Raw genomic sequence first — 16,656 nt, forward strand, 5'->3', positions numbered from 1 at the left:
AGGTCCTAAGTTCAATTCCCAACAACCACATGGTGGCTCACAACCATCTATAATGGGATCCAATGCACTCTTTTGGTGTGTGTCTGAAGACAGTGGCCATGTACTCATATAAATAAAAATAAATAAATCTTTAAAAAAGAAAAAAAAGAAGAAAAAAGATTCTAGCTTCTAAAAAAAAATAACAATATCACTAAACCAATCTGGAATTGGGATTTTAAACACAGCACCTTAAATAATCACATGTACTTGTTCTGTTAATAACCACAGCAGATTAACATTTTTACAGATTACATTATTTTAAATTTTCTGTGTGTGTGGGTATTTTGCCTGCATGTATGTCTGTGTACCACATGTGCACCTGGGAGTAGGATGCCTGAGACTGAAGTTACATACAGATCGCTGTTAGCCACCATGTGGGTTCTGGGAACTGAATTCCAGTCCTCTGGAAGTCAGTGCTGAGCTACTGCTCTGGCCCTCAGCAGATTACAAAGCTTAAAAAACAAACAATCAAACAAACAAACAACAAGAAAAACCCTTACCTGACAATTATTCAGCTCTTGAATAACTTCCTTGTTTTCTTTGCTGATGTCACACACACAGATGAACTCTGCTTCTCTGTGTCCTCTAAAAAACTTCTCCCGGATTCTCTGTACAACAGTTGTTGCTGACCGGCCAGAGGGGACTGAGCAGTTTTCAATATCCCAGAAAACGCCAATGGGGGGGAGGGTCTCCAGCACCTGTCCAGTGACTGCAACTTCTGGTGACCCTTAAGAAATGTTAATACTTCAAGTTACACAAAGTGTAAAACAAACAGCAAGCTAAATTATAATAGGTAACTACCCATCATTCTAAATAGCAGAAACATCAAGTTATTGCTTGCCGTTAAATTTAAGGATACCAACTTCACTGGCTAGCCTGAGAAGCAACCATGACATTCCAGTGACATACTGAGACCACTCCTGTTTTTAGTAGCATCAAACCTACAAATCAGTGGTGCTATGACCTCATTCATCTCCTGCTGAGCCATGGTGCTTCTCCAATGATGACCAGAAACTAAGTGGATGCTAAGGGCCCTGGACCTGCTTCTACCTTAGTACAGGCCTAGCTTCCTATTGGATATGGAAGAGAATTGAAAAGACCATCAAAGTGAAACTATAGCACTGTTTCTCACTTGAAACTACTCTGGTACATTATGAACATCTGGTTTAACCTTTCAGAGATGTTTTCTTCAATAAAGTATCACAGTAACTGCTTTTTAGGGAAATGATTTTGATTGAGAACACTCAGGTTTCAAATACTATTAATAATGACACTATGGCCAGGCAGTGGTGGCGCACACCTTTAATCCTAGCACTTGGGAAGCATAAGCAGGCAGGTCTCTTTAAGTTCCTGGTCAGCCTGGTCTATAGACAAAGTTCCAGGACATTGAGGGCTACACTATCTTGAAAAACAAAACAAAAGTAACAACAAGGAAAATCAGGATACTACTAAATTTTTCTAAATACTAAGTATGTGTAGGGAGCATTAACAACCTAAGCTGAGTTCAAGTGTGATGGCACAAGCCTTTCCAGCAATCAGGAGGCAGAGGCAGGTGGACCTCTGTGAGTCTGAAACCAGCCTGCTCTATACAGAGGGTTCCAGGACAGTCAGGGGTACACAGAGAGACCCCATCTCAAGACAAAGCATACAATCTAAGTGAGTCCAAGTCTCTGACAGCAGTTAATCTAATAGACTCCTCATTCTCCTATACAGATTCTGCTCTCAAACAGCCTCAACCCAACAGAAAGGCCTATAATCAAAAAACTTTGTGCCAAATGAGGGAAAGGAAGTCTCACATATACTGTAAAACACAAATGTACCCTTAGAATCACCAGGGAGTTTTTAGAGGCAATTAAATACAACATTTGTGTGAATACTGAAAACAACTCAGATGGAGGCTATAGATACGTGTCAGTACTCAAGAACACTTGCTCTGGCAGAGGACACTGGTTCCGTTCCCAGCATAGACATGGTGGTTGATGACCTTCTGCAGCTCCAGGTCCAGGGGATCCAGTGCCTCTCTTTTGGCCTCCGCAAGCAGCAGCTACACATTTAGTAAGTTTACACAAAAGCATGCAAAACACTGTACACATAAAATAAAAGCAAATAAACCTGAGAGAGAGAGAGAGAGAGAGAGAGCGCACTTAAATGCACTTTTTAATGCAACACCATTATTTACCAAATTTCGAAGCAGTTTTGCCTAGACTGGTTGCCAACAACAATGAGGTCTCCTTTTCCATGCCTTTTGTTCCACAGCCATTACACAGAGGAATAGCTGGAGATGCAGGCTGAGTACTTGGAGGTGGTATATTTGGCCAGATTTTAGCAGCATCAATTATACTATTTCTTGCTGGCTGTTTTGATTTTTTTAAAAAAAGAAGACATTTTAGACACATCAATACAGAACCTAGATTCATATACAACTGAAACATCATTCTAAACATTTCACCTTCCTACCTGCTGACCTCCAATAAAGTGTATTTTCAAACAATCTTTATCAGAACAATCAGCTACCAAGCCACAGTTTCATCTCAAGAAGCAACTTGAAATGATCAGGAGCCTGTTCAAATCCTTTCCAACCTGGGATATCCATTTGATATAAAGGAGATCTTACACACACCTACTATAAATGGCAGAAATGCTTTCCTTTGAACACTAGTATGCCTGGAGCCGAGTTTCAAGTTCCTCATATTACAAAAAGACAACGTGTAGTTACTTTCCTGCTGTGAAAGGCCCCATGTATAAGCTGAGTTTAGTTATAAGAACTCGACTAACTGCATACTAGAGAAGGGTGAAACAGATAACAGACTGCAAACTAAGGTGTCCTGTAGGACATAACTTTCTTGTGACCAGAGGCTCTAAAAGCACAAGCTAAACACGTTAACTATACTGCACCTTTTTGGAAGGCCTCCAATTTTACCCTTTGTATCTTTCAGCACCAGAAGCAGCGATGCTGATGGAGTGTGATCTACATCATGAAGAATCTTCAATTCCATGCGCAGTTAAGATATGGCCAGACAGAGCCATTTAACAGAACCAAACCTCTTCTCCCCCAAGATAAAGAATAAAAGATACAGACCTTGTTTAGACAGTCTTCACAGTAAAGTGAGCCCTTTAAACAAACCGGAGGTGCCACATTTAGGTGAAGAGAGTTGGTGCACAAGTGAGGTGTACGCTCTGAATGGGAAAGGCGCTCTTCCAAATGCCCAGGAGCCCCACTTGGGAAATCGGAACAGGGGAAATAGCCAGCAGAGGTACAGCCCTGAAGATTCTGGAGCTGATGCAGCTTGTGTACATTACTGTGACATGACTGGAAATGGAGCTTCCCACAACACGACAGGTGCTTGCAGGAAGGTAGGTTACTCTCTACACACATGCTGGGGAAGTCACTCGCAAGGCCCACCAAGTTGTTCCTAGTGGAGGCATTCTGCAGTGAAGACACGGACTGGAAAGCAAAACCTGACCCTACTTGACACGTGACTGTCCCAGTGCTTGGTGAGTCTAAGAGTGAGCCCGAGTGAATCAAGCTCCCAGAAACTCCACTACTGCCACTGCCACTGCCACCACCAAAACGCATGGGTGAAGTGGAGGGTTCATTAGGGCAATGAGCACAGCAGCTTACTTTGGGAATAGCTGAGAGCTGTACTTTAGGTTGCTGAAGAGAACGAATATCAGGAAGTGGGACTGCTGGGAAAAATTTAGAGCCAACATGAAGGGGAGATGGTATATCCTTTAACTCCACAGCAGCTTTCTTGTTCTCCATGTACTCTTTCTGAGGAGAGATCAGAACACAAGTGAGGTTTTGGAGCCACTGTGGTTTGTTCTTTCATACATTACAGCATTAAAAAATGGAAAATAATGTTCTCTTTACACCATTTAATCATTAACTGAACAAAAAGAACAGCATCCAGCTAAGACCAGGGACAATCCTAATAGAGGTCTGCAGGAAGGCAACTAAAGAAACATACAACTAAAATTAACACTATGTTTGTCAGACTCTTAAGACAGTCAGGCAGAGGGGTCTGTTTTAGCAAGCCAGATTAACTATCCATACCTCAGAGACTATACATAACTTCTCCTTGCTTCAAAGCACTGTCAAAAGAAAACTGAGATATGCAAACCATGATTTCACCGACAGCCTTAAAGGAAGGTGGTTTATAAACAAGTGACTTCCTTTCATTTACTCCTGTAGGTGGTAACAGGTCTTAGTAGGGTTTTCCTTAAAGGAGAAGACTGGTATTCCAAACAATATGAATGACACCTGCCATTTGCCCAAAATGACCCAAATGTGCTGCTGACAGCACTGAGGAAACCCTGAAGCTTTAATGCAGCTTTTACAGTGCAAAGAGCCAGTGATTAGAACTATCCATTCGGGCTGGTGAGATGGCTTAGTGGGTAAGAGCACCCGACTGCTCTTCCAAAGGTCCAGAGTTCAAATCCCAGCAACCACATGGTGGCTCACAACCATCCGCAACGAGATCTGGCGCCCTCTTCTGGAATGTCTGAAGACAGCTACAGTGTACTTACATATAATAAATAAATAAATCTTTAAAAAAAAAAAAAAAGAACTATCCATTCTCAGTTCAAACTCAGCACCACCAAAAAGGAAAAGAACATACTTAAAATATTCCCAAGAAATCCTGGACAAAAGGTTATTGTCAATCCTTTCTAATTTATAAGACTTAAAACTAAACTGGGGCAGTGGTCACACCTATCTGTAATCCTGCACTTGGAAGGCCGAGGCAGAAGGATCACAAATTCAAAGCCAACCTGGACTATATAAAGAAAACTTATCTCCAAAGCCACTTAAGAAAGTGTAGTTAAGCCGGGCGTGGTGGCGCACGCCTTTAATCCCAGCACTCGGGAGGCAGAGGCAGGCGGATTTCTGAGTTCGAGGCCAGCCTGGTCTACAAAGTGAGTTCCAGGACAGCCAGGGCTACACCGAGAAACCCTGTCTCGAAAAACCAAAAAAAAAGAAAGTGTAGTTAAATACAATTTATTTTATACTTTTCATTGATTTTACTATGCAAGCTTTGGAACTTGAGGCTTTAATAAGGAGCCAAAATCCCCCCAATTTTAAACACTTAAAACCTCTGCCACTCAAGAGTGGTATACTGAGTTGAGCAAGCGTGTTCTTATTGAGTGCGAGAGCGTAAACTGGCTGGAGACTGTCCAGGCCACCTGTACTCATCATCTATTCGGTGTGCCATGTCCTGCATATAGTTACCGTTTGGGAACTAAGAGGCAATGTCTGCTCAGGACGAGAAAAGCAACCAGAGAATTTCCAAAGCCACGGCTTAGCATCATTATCTTGGTGAAACCATCCAAGTGTTCTGCTGCAAGGGTTCTCAGTTCCGTTCCCTTCCATCACATAGCCAGACAATATGGTTCAACATTCTTTCATCTTTCTTTTCTCTCTTTCTTCCACCCTGTTAAAAATGAGTCAATGTCTATGTTACTTCTTTGCACAAGTACCCATTTTAAAATGTTAAAGTATGAGACCATAGTTCATGGTCTTCATAGCTCCCAAAGAGTAAAAGACAGCATGGATATCACAGCTCACTACAACTACAGGCTTCGAAGATCTGGTAAACTTGCTCGATTGTAACCACATAAATTTGATTTAGGGGGAAAAAAAAAAAGAACCTATGATCTGAGGTTGGGAAATGGTTGAGAAAAATATCTGTGACACAAAACTGAGGCCCTGAACTCTGACGTCAGCACTTTGATAAAAGACAGGCATGCAACTGTGATTCAGCGCTGAGGAAGAACAGCCGGATTCCTAGAGTGTAATGCCACCCTGCCCAGCAAAACCAACCAGCTCCAGGTACACTGACAGACTCACACAAAAATCAAGTGCAAAGGAGCCAGTGACATGGCTCGGTGGTTAAAGGCCATTGCCTCCAAGCCTGACAACCTTAGTTCCCCTCCTGAGATCATCATATTGGAGAGAACTGACTCTTACAATCTCCATACTCATGCCGTGGTGTGTGTATACACACCACACAAAAACAAGTGTAATTAAAAAAAAAAATTAAATAGAGGGGCTGGAGAGATGGCTCAGCGGTTAAGAGCACTGACTGCTCTTCTGAAGGTCCTGAGTTCAAATCCCAGCAACCACGTGATGGCTCACAACCATCCATAATGAGATCTGATGCCCTCTTCTGATGTGTCTGAAGACAACTACAGTGTACTTACACATAATAAATAAATAAATAAATCTTTTTTTAAAAAAAAATTAAATAGAAAATGAGGAGGAAGGTATTAAAAAAATCACCTCTGGCCTCTAGTGTGCATATATGTGCTTGTGCACCTGCATGCCTGCACATGTGCACACACCAACATGAACACGTCCATACACTACACATACCATTTATGATCTGCCATTCCTCATATCCCAGAGTTCTTTTCTCTATGCGTGTAAATGGGGAGATGCTCCCATGTGTGTAAAGACCAGAGGTCAGCTTTGGGTATCTTCCTCAATCTATGACCTCCTCTTCCTCCTCCTTTTTTTAAGTCAGGGTTTCTCAATGAACCTGGAGCTTACCAATTTGGCTAGGCTGGCTGGCATAAACCCTCGGGGGTCTGCCTATCTCTACTTTCCCAGCACTGAGATTACCAGCACATGTTACCACCACAACCAGCTTTTCTGTAGGTGCTAGGAATTAAATTCAGGTCCTTGTGCTTATGCAACAAGTACTTTACCTACTGAGCCACCTCCCCAGCCACTACAACTTTTCAAATGAGAATGGACATAGGCATTCTTGAAGGACAGAGCCAAATCATGGACAGTGCACATCTCTAGGTGAGAACTCTCCTCTTCACTTGGCTGAAATAAGTCTCCAGACTCTAATCAGACTTTGCCTATAGTTTTTCTTTTTGTTTGTTTGTTTTTTGTGACAGGACTTCTCTGTGTAGCACTGGCTGCCCTGACACTCACTATGTAGTTCAGACTGGCTTCAAACTCAGAGATCTGTCTACCTTTGCCTCCATAGTGCTGGTACTAAAGGTATGTGGACCACCACACTCAGCCTATAGTTTTTCTTAACTTTCAGATATTTCTTCTGTAAGTTCTGCTTAGAGAGCAAAGAAATTACCAGTAAATAGCATCTAATCTTAGTAAAAGGACAACCACACTATCAACCTTTCTCCATGCCCAGTGTAAGCACAGAAATGACCTCTGAGGACTTTGATTCTATTCTACAAATGAAGCCGACCAACTGATTTCTTGGTTTGTTTACAATGAAAGAGCAATGTTATCACCAAACATCCAGAAATTAAGTCAGTCACAAGCCACAGATGTCCTTTACCCCAGATACTCTTCTGAGTCTTAGTATACCAAAGGCAAAGCCAGTGCACACTCTGAGCAGGGAGAGAGCTAGTAATGACGACAACAACCCTTATGTCTAAGTCCTTGGAACAACAAACCACATTCAGTGATGATTTATCAGAGATTTCATATGTGCATGTAAAAGATAATTTCTTTCCGCTATAACTCTGGTAAGATGCTTCTGAGATTTTTATATCTTCATGATAGGGTGAGAGGAGAATGATTCATAATATATTTCAAATTTGGGTAGACTGATCACACAAAGTAAAGTATGGTCTGCAAGCCAAAGTCAACCTGCTTTCTGTACACATGTGTGTGTTTGTGTATGTCTATCTAGTTTTTCTTAGACAGGATCTGATTCTGTGATACTGAAGTAACACTCTTCCTGCTTCAGGCTCCCAAATGCTGAGATTACAGGTATGAGGCATGACACACTTGGATTTAAGTGGCCTGTAAACTAAGAATATATTTTCAATTTCTTAAATTATTGAGAACGTGTTCTTAAACATGAAACTTAAACTTTAGTATCTGTAAAGTTTCATTAGGACATAGCTACACTCCTTAAGTAAATCTATGGCTGAGTTGAACTAGAGTTGAGACTTGAGTCCTTGCCATACGATCCAGTTGTAAAACCAAATATATTTACTTTTTGGGTAGTGTGCTGAAACTATTTAAGTTTCTGTTGGTAGGCCAGGGAATGTATGGAGCTCAGTGGCATACGGAAGGGTCTGGGTTCAAGCCCAGACAGAGGCAGAGAGGGAAGAAAGAGAAGGGGGAAAAAAAGTTTGTTAGTGGGCTGGTGAGATGGCTCAGTGGGTAAGAGCACTCGACTGCTCTTCCAAAGGTCCGGAGTTCAAATCCCAGCAACCACATGGTGGCTCACAACCATCCGTAACGAGATCTGATGCCCTCTTCTGGTGTGTCTGAAGACAGCTACAGTGTATTTACATATAATAAATAAATAAATCTTTAAAAAAAAAAAAACAGTTTGTTAGTTTGTTTCCTTGTCTGTACACAGCATTGCATGCACTGTCCATTTTCACCACTATATCCTGTGCTCAGCCCAAGACTATTCTGTGGTAATCACAGAGTAATCGGTTGTTGAATGAAGGAAGTAGAGAATTAGCCTAGTACAGTTTACCATCACTACTTCAATTACAACACCTGCTTTTATAATTAAATCCAGGTTGTACCAGGTGATGGTGGCACATGCATTTAAGCCCAGTACTAGGGGAGTCAGAGGCAGGTGGATCTGTTTAAATTGAGACCAGCCTGATCTATAGAGTAAGTTCCAGGACAGCCAATGATACACAGAGAAACCCTGTCTCAACAAACAAACAAACAAAAAAACCACACACACACAAAAACAAACAAAAACAAACCCCACAAAAATCCAGAAATCCAGGTTTTATATCACCCAACACACTCCACTCTTATTCATAAGAACTTGTTATAATCACAGTGTTCATAATGTTAGCAGGCTTAAATCTTTCAAAGCCAAATCCTAAAATGAACTACCACATCTAACACTTCACTGAGAAACAGCAACTTTTAAAATAAAGTTTCATAGCTAGCTTCAGGTCAAAAGCTCACCTACCTCTTTCTACACCAAGGTGCCTTCAATATTGCTCAAAGAGCCAGGAGTGGTAGCTCAGGAGGCAGAGGCAGGAGGATATCTGCAAGCTTAAGGGCAGCCAAGTTCCAAGCAGCTGTGGTTACACAGTGAAACTCTGTCGATAGACAGATAGACAAGACAGGCAGGGAGGCAGGCATATATAGATTGATTACTCAGTTCAAACAAATACAAGGAAAAACATTAGTGGCCTGCAGCCTAAAATTTTCCCAAAATAGTCCTAGGAATTCCATTTAAGTAGCCGAATCAGTCAGGATAAGCTCTAATGTGAGAGAGTCTTCCCTTCTGAAACTCGTTTCTGAGCAACTTAGACAGTGGCTGAGAATGCAATACGCAACATTGTACTGCCTGCATGTTGGTTCTGTGCTGCTGTGGGCATGTCATCTTTATAAACATAAGGCCCATCTCTTGTGAGTCTAATCATCATGCCAACCCCCTCACTTACAGCTATTTGTAGTTTGGTGACAAGAGATACCTGAGGACGAATTATTTCCCAAATGACCTCCCCCCTGCCACAAACTCCCAGTCCTATGTATTTGCTCGTCTTCTACCTTTTAACTAAAATGACTATTTTTCTCCAATAGAATATAAATTCCATAACAGTAATGACTGTATGTGAATATACGGTATCCCAACCTTCCAACTCCACTGTGCCTCACAAATATCAATAAATGACCCTGGACAAATGTAGAACTCACTGAAGGTGAAGAAAGACCATTTAGCTGACAATTTCCTTGTATGCAAAACAGAAAGAGCCTGGAAAGTCCAAAAGATACTAGTGTAACTAGAAAGCGCCACGTTCATGCTAGAATGAATTGGGGAAGTGGCTGAAACTGAAACTGCATCCAAAGTGGCTACTAAAACAAAAACAATAAAACGATAAGGGACTCAGCCCCACCACTGTCCTTTTTCTCAACTTTCCAACTTTGCACATCCTGCGAAGGTTGCTACTGACACCTGGAGGGCCGGGAAGCGAGCAGGAAGACAGGCGCCAGCTGGGACTAAACGCCTCGGAAGAGACCAGGGGAGCACTGGAGAGCGACTTTTTCGCGCGGCCCCTTCGGCAGGTCCCAGTCCTGGTCCTTCAATCCCAGAAGCATCAGTCTGAGGGGGGAAAAGGCGTCGTTTCCAGACCAGCTACACTGCTGATCAAAGCATCCGGTGCGCCCGAGTGGAGTCCCGGCACTGACAGAGGACTCACCTCAGCCACTAGCTCCTTCTTCGCTCACATTCCGACACCGCCGCCTACCCCCCACCCCCCCCAGGCCCTTTATTTTGATTCCCGACTCCGCAGCTCCCGCCGCCGCCGCCAAGCGCTCCCTCCACTTCCGCTTCCGCCCCGCCCCGCCCCTGTCGCAAAACCGATACGCTTCTCTACTACTAGCCCCGCCCCTCTCTCCGAGCCTCCCTGCCTCACCTCTTCCTCCATAATACCACACCCTTCCTCTGCTCCGCCCCCTATGGCCGCTCCCTTTCTCCGCCCATTCCCAGCCCGTCCCCACTCCGCCCAGTCGCTTCCTCCAGTAGCCCCGCCCATTCCCCCGTCCCTCCCTTCCCCTTTCTGGCTCCACCCACTCCCTGAGTCTCGCCCAGTCTTTTCTTTCGCCCCGCCCTCGCCTCCGCGTCTTCTCCACGCAGGGCACGCTGGGAAGTGGGGGGGGCGGGGCCTCGCGGCCCTGCAGCCTCGTCAGGCTCAGTCCCCTCCCGATAAACCTCAAAATAGGGTCTTACCTAGGGGACTGGCGGCGTATTTTTCTAGCAGGAACCCCAGTTTAGGAGTTCTCACTACTGGTTTGATGACGCCATGTCGAACGGAGCTTCCAGGCGAAGAACTAGGGAGCTTTTGTGATGGAGTCAAGGAAAGGCCTGCCAAATGGGATTTGTTAGGGTCCCGCTCTAAAAGGTCTTGGGAGCGAGGACTAAGGAGAGAAGATTAATGTGAAATAAAGTATTAATGCTCTGCCTCGTCACGTGATAACCCTTATTTTTTACAAATTAAATCGTGCACGTTGCACTGCATCTTTTAGCGCAACCTAGTGGCCAGTGGAGAAAAAACAGTAAAACCTGCCAAATGGGCTTTTGGCAAAGTCCTTTCTACCTATAGCAGTTTCAGTGCTGATCAAGTACATGCAAAGACTGCTGCTGAATATTGACACCAACAGTTAAGAGTACATGATATCCTTACCCAGTTTTTTTTTTTTTTCTTTTCAGAGACAGTGTCTCACTTGTGTAGCCTTGGGTTGGCCTGGAACTTGCCCCGCAGACTATGCTGTCCTTGAACTTGCAGTCCCTTGCTTTCTGAGTGCTAGGATTAAAGGAGTTTGTGTCGCCTGGCAAACTTTTTGTTTTAATAAACCTAGTGCTTTGTAACCAATACTTTTCAGATGACAGGTTGGCCACGAAAAAGAAGATGCTAAAGTTATAAGAACTTTGTGAAATCAAAAATACTTCATGTTTTAAACAGATAAACTCTGTTCTGTATCCTCACTACCCCTACTCCCAACCCCACTGAGCCTTGAAGGCTTCACTTTTACTTGACCTAAATATGAGTTGGGTTTTGTTGTTTGTTTTGTTGTTTGTTTTTCCAGGCAAGGTTTCTCTGTGTGATAGCCCTGGTTGCCCTGGAACTCTCTGTAGACCAGCCTCAAACTCAGAGATATGCCTGTGGTTGCCTCCCAAGTTCAAGAAATAAAAGCATAACCTTTATTTATAACCATGTCTGGCTTAAATGTGAGTTTTCAGGATTCCATAGGGGGAAAGATAATTTCTGAAATCTCCAGCTCTTTGCTGCTTCCTGTTGCAAGTTAGGAAAAAAATATAATCTAAATGTAGGCACAGTATAGAATGTCCTAGCTGGTTATTACTTTAAAATAGTTATACTTAAAAGTCTGCAAGAAGCCCGGCGGTGGTGGCGCACGCCTTTAGTCCCAGCACTTGGGAGGCAGAGACAGGCGGATTTCTGAGTTGGAGAACAGCTTGGTCTATAAAGTGAGTTCCAGGACAGCCAGGGCTATACAGAAAAACCCTGTCTCGGGAAAAAAAAAAAAAAGACATAAAACAAACAAAAACAACAACAACAAAAAGTCTGCCAGAAAACAAATGAGATTTGCTAACTAATTAGGAAGCAGAAAATGCCAAGAACATTTGAGTTTCCACGTATGCAGTGCTATCATTTTGAGACTTGCATTAAGTGGAATGAATTTGGTATCCCTGGGTTCTTGTGTTGGGGGAGTACAGACATTTAGTTGAAGAATCCTTTGTGTTTCTATTGAATTCTCCAGAAAGCACACAGTGACTGCCTGCTCAGGTGTGTGTTATTGCTAAGAACATCACTGTACCTGTGTGGAGGGAGAATTTTCCAAGAGAGAATTGAAACAAATAAAAAAGATTCCAGTTGCTGTTTGTTTTGTTTTGTTTTTCGGAGTCTCAAACAAGTGTGTTACTCACTGAAGGTGTCTATTTTACCTCTACTTTATTCTAGCTATTTTTGAATGCTGACAATACTATCTAAAAACATAAAGAAAAAAAGTAATTGTGATATTTAAGTTATTTGAACAAATTTTAGCTACAAAACATAAAAGAGGGAAGCAACATTTTCCTTTGACTTTCCTTGACATTTATTCTACTCCAGGTATGCTAGGGTCAACGAGTAACATAATAAAACCAGTCAGCTAGACTAAGTGAAAAGCTAAAGAGATAACACTTTTTAAAATTTTTATTTATTTATTTAAAAAATGTTTATTTATTTATTTATTATATGTAAGTACACTGTAGCTGTCTTCAGACACTCCAGAAGAGAGCATCAGGATTCATTACAGGTGGTTGTGAGCCACCATGTGGTTGCTGGGATTTGAACTCAGGACCTTTGGAAGAGCAGTCGGCGCTCTTAACCACTAAGCCATCTCACCAGTCCAAAATATTTATTTATTTATTTATTTATTTATTTATTTATTTTGTTTTTTCGAGACAGGGTTTCTCTTTATAGCTCTGGCTGTCCTGGAGCTCACTTTGTAGACCAGGCTGGCCTCGAACTCAGAAATCCGCCTGCCTCTGCCTCCCGAGTGCTGGGATTAAAGGTGTGCACCACCACGCCCGGCAAAATATTTATTTTTAATAAATATTTGTATGTATGTGAGTACACTGTTGATGTCTTCAGACACACCAGAAGAGAGCATCGGATCCCATTAGAGATGGTTGTTAGCTACCATGTGGTTGCTGGGATTTGAACTCAAGACCTCTGGAAGAACAGTCAGTGCTCTTAATAGCTAAGCCATCTCTCTAGCCCCGAGGGAACACTTTTTAAAGGTCTCAATTTTACTTTCTCTACAAACTAGGCCAAGGGCTGGAGAGATGGCACTGTGGCTAAGAGGAGGAGGCAGTGGTAGTGATGGTGTGATGATGTCCCCTCCCAGTGTCCAAATGGCTTAGTCTGTTGAGCCCACTCCAGGGGGATCTAACACTCTTTTTTTTTTTTTTGCCTGCTTGGGCACCACACACACATAGTACACAAAATACATGTTGGTAAAACTCCATACACAATGCATAAGTAAGAAAAAAATGTAGGCAGGGCACTGACTGCTCTTCCGAAGGTCCTGAGTTCAAATCCCAGCGACCACATGGTGGCTTACACCATCCGTAATAAGATCTAGCGCCCTCTTCCAGAGTGTCTGAAGACAGCTACAGTGTACTCACATATAATAAATAAATCTTTTAAAAAAAGAAAAGAAAAAATGTAGGCTAAGAAGAGGATGGATAGATAAATGGAAGCACACAATTGAATCTTTCTGAAAGGATGTTTCCAGGGCAGGGGAGAAGGTTCTCTGGTTAACCAGCTGCTATGTAGGCCTGACAACTTGAGTTCAGATCTCTAGAACCCATGTAAAGAGCCAGAAACAGCTCGTCTGTCTCATCTCAGAGCATGCCTGCCAGGCGAGGGGAGGCAGAGAATGGCCTGAAGGTCTTAGACCAGCTAACCTGGTATTATCAAGATAGAAGGCAAGGACCAACATCTGAGATTGTCCTCTGAACTCCCAAGCCCACCCCAGGCAAGTTTCAAATTCAGGAGGGCTAGATAGGAAGATCATGCACTTGAGAGGAGTTTAAGCCACATAATAAGAGCCTATCTACAACAGCAAAGGCAGAGAGAGAGAGAGAAGACATTTATTATGAAAAGATATACTTTCTAAAAGTTAATTTTCTTCCTCTTCTTTCTTCTCCCTCCTCGTCCTCTTCTTTTTTCTTCTGAGTCAAGGTTTCTCTACATAGTCATTGTTGCTCACTATGCCCTCTTGCTCATAGAGGTATTCCTGTCTCTGCCTCCTGAGTACTATAATTAAAAGCACTACAGCTGGGCGTGGTGGCACACGTCTTTAATCCCAGCACTTGGGAGGCAGAGGCAGGCGGATTTCTGAGTTCGAGGCCAGCCTGGTCTACAGAGTGAGTTCCAGGACAGCCAGGGCTACACAGAGAAACCTTGTCTCGAAAAACCAAAAAGAAAAAAAAAAAAATTAAAAACACTACTATTTAATAAAAGTAGGTTTCAACTTTTTGCCAGAAGTAGTGACATAGTTCCAGGGCAACTAGAACTGCACAAAGAGACCCTGTCTCATTAAAAAAAAACAAAAAACAAAAAACAAAAAGCTTCCTTTTTTTTCCTTTGCTCAATAATAATCTTCACATTTATGAAACAAAGATAACAGAGATTTATTATTGGTGTTTCACTGGATACTTTGCATTTGATTCAACTCCCCAAAGACCTAAGTTACTAAACAGAGTTCTCCTCTACCACCCATGAGGACAGGACCAAAGGAAGAGAAGTCAAACTCTCAGCTTGGTCACAGCATAAAAGCTACAAACAAAATGAACAGAATTTTTTTAAAAAAAGAGCAAAGCCAACTCCAGTAGCCCAGGCCTTTGATCCCAGTTCCTTCAAAGATCGAGACAAAATTACAAATTCAGCTCAATCCAGGCTGCAGGGTGAGCTTAGGTCCAGCCTGGGCAACTTCGAAGGAATTTGACTAAAAAAAAAAAAAAGAAAGAAAGAAAAGAAAAAAGGGGGCTGAAGGTATAGGTCAGTGGTAGAGCATTTACCTAGAGTGGGCAAGGTATTTTGTTCAACCAACAAAACTGGGGAGAGGGGCAGGGGGCAGGGGGCAGGGGGCATTACTTGTGTAGCCCAGGGGAACAGAACATGAGTGTAAGAGTCAAAAAGAGGGCTGGTGAGATGGATCAGTGGGTAAGAGCACCCGACTGCTCTTCCAAAGGTCCAGAGTTCAAATCCCAGCAACCACATGGTGGCTCACAATCATCTGCAACAAGATCTGACTCCCTCTTCTGGAGTGTCTGAAGACAGCTACAGTGTACTTACATATATTAATAAAATAAATCTTTAAAAAAAAAAAAGTCAAAAAGAGCCTTCTGAAGCTCCTTTGTTAGGTACAAATTGAAACACTTGGATTTCCTGTACCCTTTTTCTCATCTTTTAAACAATTCTAGGAGGCTGGAGATACAGCTGAATGATACAGTATTTGCCTAACATGGCCAAGGGCCTAGGTTCAAGGCCAGCACTGCCAGAAATGTAAGCTAACTATGCCTTTCTCTGGCTTTCCAGTCTCTAAATAGTCAGCAGCAACATTTGGCATCTGAAATTCTGTTTCCGTTTACTGTATTAACCCTTTAAGATCAGATTCTTTGTCTTAGTCACCAGGTTGTAAAATTACCTTGTGCCTAATAGTATTTAATAATTAATGAACAATTAATGGCTTAACGCTAAGAAATTATTAGCTGGGCCTTGTGATCCCACTGAAAAATAAGGCTAAGGGAATGCTCAGAAATTTGAGGCCAGCCCAAGTTACATAGGAAAAGTGTTTCAAAAAAGGAAAAAACAAGGGGCTGGAGAGATGGCTCAGCAGTTAAGAACACTGATTGATCTCCCAGAGGTCAATTCCTAGCAACCGCATGATGGCTCACAACCATCTTTTGTTTGTTTGTTTTTCGAGACAGGGTTTCTCTGTGTAGCTCTGGCTGTCCTGGAACTCACGCTGTAGACCAGGCTGGTCTCAAACTCAGAAATCCGTCTGCCTCTGCCTCCTGAGTGCTAGGATTAAAGGTGTGCTCCACCACTGCCCGGCTTATTTACAAAGCACGGCACAAAGTCTTGTAAACTTATTTATTTAGCTCGGGGGCGGGGGGGGGGGACCATTTTATCCACGAGCAATTAAATACCTTGTCCCAAATACACATAGCTAGTAAGCGGCGGAGTTAGGATTCAAAGTTCTTTCACATTAAACTATTCTGTCTCAGAAGACGCCACAACAGTTAAAAGATTGTCCCAAATACACATAGCTAGTAAGAGGCGGAGTTAGGATTCAAAGTTCTTTCACATTAAACTATTCTGTCTCAGAAGACGCCACAACAGTTAAAAGATTCTACTTGGGGTGTAAAGTTGTGGAATAACAAGGGCCCTGTGGGCTGGGCGGAAGTTGGTCATTCTCTATGCCTGTTTTTGTCTTTGTGCATTCTGGGCTAGTCTAGCATTTTTGGTATTGGGTAGGGCACTTACAAGTGTAACCCAATATCAGCTATTCCTAATGCCCGGGTTTCTCCGACCAATTGCTCCTTTGTCTATTCTTGGGCAAGAGCAAGAGCAGATAAA

At 42.7% G+C, this 16,656-nt stretch overlaps 1 protein-coding gene across 1 annotated transcript in view; it reads right to left on the minus strand.

Moving 5' to 3' along the window:
* The window catches only part of Marf1 (meiosis regulator and mRNA stability factor 1), a 50,684-nt gene extending 40,398 nt beyond the window's left edge, over positions 1-10,286 (minus strand). Inside the window, exons 1-5 of the mRNA XM_021184552.3 lie at positions 10,204-10,286; positions 5,267-5,468; positions 3,119-3,811; positions 2,219-2,393; positions 540-766 (exon numbers count right to left, since the gene is read on the minus strand). Of these exons, the coding sequence (XP_021040211.1) occupies positions 540-766; positions 2,219-2,393; positions 3,119-3,811; positions 5,267-5,407 (1,236 nt within the window). The 5' untranslated portion in view covers positions 5,408-5,468; positions 10,204-10,286. The remainder of the gene's footprint in view (positions 1-539; positions 767-2,218; positions 2,394-3,118; positions 3,812-5,266; positions 5,469-10,203) is intronic.
* Between the last annotated feature and the right edge of the window lie 6,370 nt (positions 10,287-16,656).

This window comes from Mus caroli, unplaced genomic scaffold, assembly GCF_978045245.1.
Source record: "Mus caroli unplaced genomic scaffold, Mus_caroli_1 scaffold_17, whole genome shotgun sequence".
NCBI classification, from domain to species: domain Eukaryota; kingdom Metazoa; phylum Chordata; class Mammalia; order Rodentia; family Muridae; genus Mus; species Mus caroli.